Consider the following 5,989-nt stretch of genomic DNA (forward strand, 5'->3'; position numbering starts at 1 on the left):
GCCTCACCTCACCTCACCTCATCCATCACTATCTCATAATAAAACTTGGAATTTCAATTCCATTTGAGCAAAAAGAAGAAAAGAAAGTGAAATCAATCAATATATTTCTCTTTCAAATTAAATTCACCCAATATTCAGAGTGCCTTTCTCACAATTTGTTGGATTCTCTCAATGGGTAAAAGGTTTACCTTTTTTTATTCTAAAGGGTGCTCCACTTTATAAAAATTCGAGTAAGAATTTTTCATACTATTTTTTATTTTTCATATTGATCACCATTATTCCATTTTGTGATCACAATAAAAAAAGAGAATAGAATATATCAATACAAATGGCGTGTATAGAATAAAACCACGAAATGACGAAAATATCGAAGCCAATCTAAACTCAAACTATAAACTTGAGAAATATCATTTGATCATTTTATGAGAAAATTTGTAATTGAAAAAGTAATCAGTAGCGGTCGAAGATCTTATAATTAGAAATGATATTGAAAAATATAATTATAATTAATTAACTTGGGTAACGAGAAAGAACTTCATCAGCCTAATAGTAATGATAGAGCAATACTTAAAATCCAGGTTACATACATTGTCATGCATTCATTTCAGTTTTTTGGGAAAATAATATTTAATCTGAAGAAGTAACTACAAAATTCATCAAATAATTCAGAGCTTTTAGGGAGGCCAGGAAATAATGGAGGAAGAAATAGCCAATTCTGAAACATTCATTGCCTCTAAGTCTCCAATACCAACTACAAGTTTAAATACTGTGAGTAGGATTGGTCCGTTACATGTAGACAATAATTGTTTTATTAGCACAAAGTCCACAATCTATTCCAAATCATGATAATATTATATCAAGTTAGAGAGCAATAGAGCTTGTTATTCTAGATATCAACTCATGCCCCAACACTGGCAATGGGATAATAGTTTATAAAACTTCGTATAACAAGCAGTGTACTTCATTGAGAAAATTGTTGAAACTGCCGCTCGGTGGTTTTTCAATCCAGAGACAGAATTGTTTTAATCAACAATAGTCCATATATGAGCTTTAAACAAGTGATTTGGTCAAAGAAAGATGAGTTGAATTAGATAATAAAACAAACTCTCAAATGTGGTTGAAAGTGTCAAAATTGTATGGTTTAAGTGATAAGATAACTTGGAATGGTGAAACTCAAAGTTCATGTCCAGCAAAAAAAATGAAAGGTATCTAAAATTCAATGGACAATATTTCCTCTGTGCAAGGGATTATATAATATTTTATCTTTACGAACTCAAATTTGAATGTTTGAAAAGGTCTTTACCATGCGGCCACTCTGCATGAGCCATTCGGCCAGGGCACTAGGCTCGTACAAGGATAATCAATCATATTTCCAAAAATCCATCTCCCATTGACGAACCTATCATATGTTTCCATCACTTTCAGCACCTACGGAGAAAGGTTAGCTACAATTACCACGAATAAAAAAACAGAAATTTCTCTAGAAATTTCAGCAGTTAATAGAAAAAATAAAGGATGGTAAGTACCTGTGGTTGAGAATCCCACTCTAAGAAATCAAGACATTTCATGTATTTATAAAATAGATGAGCTACTTCTCTTAATACCAATTAGTTTTAAGATGTAATCTCATACTATCAAATACATGTACGACAACATTGCAGCTTAGTAATTAGTAGGTGAGGTACTGGACAAGTTCAGTCACCACCCAAGTTCTCTTTCCTTGCTTGTGCTGAAGTTCTTGACTCGCGTACAACCTAAATCTTCCAATACAGTTTTATAGATCTTCGTTAATTTGTTAGCATGTTTGGACATGCCACTTCAGAAAGAGAGACAAAAGAAAAAGAACAATAACAAACTTTTAAGGGTCAATGTAGTAGTTCAGGTATAGTAGCACGTTGAACTGGCAGTTGCAAAAGATGCGTGAATCGCAAAAGACGTCTATAAAGTATAAATGTGTAAGTAGATAACGAGAAAAAATGTAATTTATTTTTCCCTATATGTTAGGGAAACTTACAGCAAGGGATAAGAGGTTTAAGTAATTGAACTGCCAATCAGAAAAGCCAACATTTACATTATGGACTCAACAAATCCAACAAGCGACCAAAAAAGCTGCAAGCAACAGTAGCAACAAAGGAGAAAAATAGGATGCAGATAGGGAAGACTTAGAAGACGTTCTTGCAGCAGTGGGTGCAATTGCTTGCCTATTTGTTGGTGGCAATGCAATTGGCGATTTGGCATTTCCATTATTTGAAGGTGGTTTGGCATGCTCTGTCGTACTACTGTTGATATCTAGGCCTGCAGTTTTACAAACACTTATAAATCTTGAATGAAGACGGGAATTTAATCATTGATCAATTATAAGTTCGTTTTCCATGCTCATCAAACAAAGAGAGCCATAAGTATACAAAGGCTTCACAAAACTTAAATCTGGACCCACTAAGAATTGAAAATGAAAATCTTAATATGCAAGTTAAAGATGCTTCACAATGTCTAGGAGGTCATTCGTGAGAAAATCATTGATACAACAAGCTGGATAGAGAATTCAAAAGGCAAGATATAGTTATTGCCCAATATCCAAAATCTATCTCCCAAGTAATCTAAGTGATGGACGAGCAGCTATACCATACTGTTAAGGAAAAAAAATATATAAAATGTTAATAGTAATGAAAACATGCTTACATTTGGACTTGGACCAACCCAATTTAAGATTTTCTCTGTCAAAAACCATCCGGTAACCCACCATCAAGTTTTCTGCAGCACAAAAGGAAGATGTCACAAGATTTATCGCAAATGCTTTTATGCATCCAAGCTACAAAATGTAATTGCGTGATAATTGCAGACAAGGAACTATACTAGAGAAAACGCATTGAAAAAGATCAATGAAATTGTTTCTTCTACATGAAAAAGAAAACCGTTGAAAAAGTGGCATATGCTACAAAAGTCAAAAGCAATACTTACGTCCAATTACACCATAATCTTCATCTGTCTCCTCTAAAGTTAAACAAAAAACTTTATACCCCTGCATTATAAAATTGATACTTCAACCGAAACAGATCAATCATAGCCATGGCAAAAGGATATGGAATATCTTTTGAATTGAATTTGTTATTGTCACTCAAGAAAAAGGAGCACTTTGAATGCAACAGCCCCCATCCATAACAAAAGAGGAGCAAGATAAGGCATTAAACTTTTGTTCAGAAACCTTTTTAGTTTTCCCAATCCCAAACCAAAAAACAAAAAGGAAAAGAAACAAAATTGAGGAAATACACCAACAAATATTCACGACTCTTAAGGGCCATTCAACTGAGAATAATCCTGTGTGTAAAATTACTCAAGAAACAAAAGTAAAATGGTTAACTTACTTGGTTTGCAGGAAGGATATACACAGGATCGTGTATAAAGATTTGATTCAATGGAAACACGAGTTTCATGCTAGGAATATTAAAGGACACCAGCGTACTGTTTCACAATAATAAAACAGCCTGTCAACCCTCAAGTAATGAGGAAAATATCACCCAGTACTTATTTTCTTGATCGGGCACCTACCTAAGATTATAGCAGTAATTCCAGGGAAGTTCCTGGAGAACTATCCTAGTAGCATTAAATTTTACTTGTTTATCAAACTGCATCAAATAATGTGAGACTTTAGGCCACTCTCAATTGAAATATGATACATCTTTACGTTGCAATATCACCTCAAAGACAATCTTTTTATAGACTTCTGCCGGAAGATATGTAAAAGATGAGCCACTGTCAACCAACGCCTGGAATCCACTTCTCTGCAGACAGGAACTCCCAACACAAAAAGACTCCACCCCAATAAAATAGGCAGCACTGAGGCAAGGAATGGATGGTTTATTGATGATGGTAATAATGGTAATATAGATCATTCAAGAGAATAATAGAGGTAGAATTGTCTTAGCTGATAATTGGTTGATAAATCGCTTACAATTCGCCAAATAAGGGCAAAAATTGTGTTGTTTGCTGGGTGGCAGGACCATCGTCCCCAAAGATGATTCTCCCAGAACCATTATTATCAAAACAAAGCGAAAATGTGTTTCTAACCAATCCTTCTTGTGCCAATAAGGTTGGCACTGAAATATTTCCAGGACCCAACCCCATAACACCATCGGGAGCAGCCCCATCCAAATAGCTGCCACTCTGTTTCCTACCACAACTGCGTCAAGAGAGGGAGATCACAGGCAAAGATTCAGGTGCCATTACAATATCTCAAGTTCAACATCATTAAAGAGGTAGAAAACATCAAAATATGTGATGCGGTTAGAGCCTACCCTAATACAACTGAGGCTTGCAAAAGGCTATGTGTCCCATGTTTACTGAAAGATGTCAAATGCAATTTATCTTCAATCATATATCCAGAAGTCGATGTATTATCTGAGTAATAATCTCGCTTATAAGTGCAGGGATCATTGGGACTTTTGCAAGTTGTGCTCCAGGCACATAATTGATGACCGCAGAAAAGGTGCTTGCTGGTGCTTGATAAAGCTGGATTGTATTCACTCAGATCCCTATCCTGCATCATAGACAGCCCCAAACAGTATAGAACACCTGCCAACCAATTGGTGAAATTAACTGAAAAACCTGTTTCAGTTCTTAGTGAATTACTGACAAGTACGGTGACCGTTTTTTTTTTTTTTTTCCATCAATAAAATATCTGCATGGAAGAATTTTGAATACAGCTCTTCTCTTAAGAAGTTATATGTGGAAAGTGAATAAGCAATATGTCTGGTACAAAGATCAATTGCCGGTGCATAAAAGATTATTGATGATGAAAAACTTAGTTTAGCAGCTCATCCCAAAGTAAGACTTGGAAAATGTTAAAAGAAACATTAAAGAAACGACGAAGTCAGTGTTGGCGATAGTTTGCAACCATACCAAAACGCTATAATAACTTGCAGACAAGGGAGCACATTGAACGCAATCACACGGAACCCAGAGCAGGTCACTTCCTACATCCAAAGCAACGAGAAACGGAACTCTGGGTGTTCCTATATCAATCCATGTGTAATGTAACCTGAACAACTAAACCCATTGAATTCATTAATAGCTCTAAAGAACAAGTTCAAACCTACATTATGCTTCAAATTTTTAACGGTGAAGAAAAAATACGCAAATTTAAACAACGTAGTTGTTGTGGAAGTAAAGAAAACTACAAAAATGGGAGTAAGTTAAACGTTAGAGTGATCAAGTTCAAGCAAACTAACCAATTAAACTCGTTTCCGAAGAATATAACCTGGCTTCCTTCGGAAGGAAAAAGCATGTCGTACTTGGATCCGATCTTCAGCCGTCGCCTCTTCAAGTCATAGTCCAAAAGCATTTGAAAATACTTCAAGCTATTCCTCGGCGGCCAGAACTTTGCAGAGACATTGCCAGTCCTCGTGGACTTCCAAAGTGATTTAGCCTCGTCGGAGAATCGATGTACTAGCTTCAAGGAGAGCGTAAGACCAAGAGAGCAGTCCACGAAGAGACAAGCAATTAAGAGCAAAAGAAGGGAGCAATTTGCCATGGAAACTGCAAGTGAAGACAAGATTTCTGAACAATGAACTTGTGTAAAAGCGAGATGAAGTGTTGGGGGCAAGTGAGTTCTTTATATTCAAAGAAGGAAAAGAGGAGAAGTCGGAGGGTGAATCATGAAAATTTTCACGAACTTACCTAAAACCAAAGACTTTCGTCTCTTTCCTCCGTGATTTATTCAACATGCCTCACCACGGTTACCCCAAAACATTTCTCAGCCAACATCCTACCAACAACATTGAATGATCTTGAATTCTATGAAGAATCGGACAAGAAAAAGTCTCTCTCAAACATTTAATTTCATTCCAATTCTCTACTCTTCATGTTCATCTCCAATTCATCTCCAATTCATCTCCAATTCATCTCTTTAGAGTTTCAGGTGAAACTTCTTTTTGTCCATCGCTTTCATATTTGCTTAGATTCAATAGAATGATCTACAGAACCAAACAATCGT

At 35.8% G+C, this 5,989-nt stretch overlaps 1 protein-coding gene across 2 annotated transcripts; it reads right to left on the minus strand.

Annotated features, from left to right (window-relative positions):
• Nucleotides 1–1,941: 1,941 nt before the first annotated feature.
• LOC103499293 (aspartic proteinase-like protein 1) lies at nucleotides 1,942–5,989 on the minus strand. 2 transcript variants are annotated; one of them, XM_008462272.3, is made up of 11 exons: nucleotides 5,674–5,989; nucleotides 5,226–5,532; nucleotides 4,897–5,035; nucleotides 4,293–4,534; nucleotides 3,950–4,177; nucleotides 3,696–3,834; nucleotides 3,547–3,623; nucleotides 3,363–3,459; nucleotides 2,959–3,019; nucleotides 2,680–2,751; nucleotides 1,942–2,295 (listed from the first exon to the last, which is right to left on the minus strand). In XM_008462272.3, the coding sequence occupies exons 2-11, from the start codon at nucleotides 5,525–5,527 to the stop codon at nucleotides 2,081–2,083; spliced, it is 1,572 nt and encodes a 523-aa protein (XP_008460494.1). In that variant the 5' UTR covers nucleotides 5,528–5,532; nucleotides 5,674–5,989; the 3' UTR covers nucleotides 1,942–2,080. The 2 variants fall into 2 exon arrangements, with proteins under 2 accessions (XP_008460494.1, XP_008460495.1); XM_008462273.3 differs by lacking the exon at nucleotides 5,674–5,989 and having other exon boundaries at nucleotides 5,226–5,667.

The sequence above is a fragment of the Cucumis melo genome, chromosome 9 (assembly GCF_025177605.1).
Source record: "Cucumis melo cultivar AY chromosome 9, USDA_Cmelo_AY_1.0, whole genome shotgun sequence".
Taxonomy (NCBI): Eukaryota; Viridiplantae; Streptophyta; class Magnoliopsida; order Cucurbitales; family Cucurbitaceae; genus Cucumis; species Cucumis melo.

Excerpts from the sequence above, each read along its gene's own strand:
- LOC103499293 (XM_008462272.3), bottom strand. The coding sequence starts at position 5,527 with ATGGCAAATTGCTCCCTTCTTTTGCTCTTAATTGCTTGTCTCTTCGTG. Across the intron at positions 5,036-5,225 it reads TTCGGAAACGAGTTTAATTG|GTTACATTACACATGGATTG; the intron begins GTTAGTTTGCTT and ends TTAGTTGTTCAG. Across the intron at positions 3,624-3,695 it reads ATAAAAAGATTGTCTTTGAG|TTTGATAAACAAGTAAAATT; the intron begins GTGATATTGCAA and ends TATTTGATGCAG.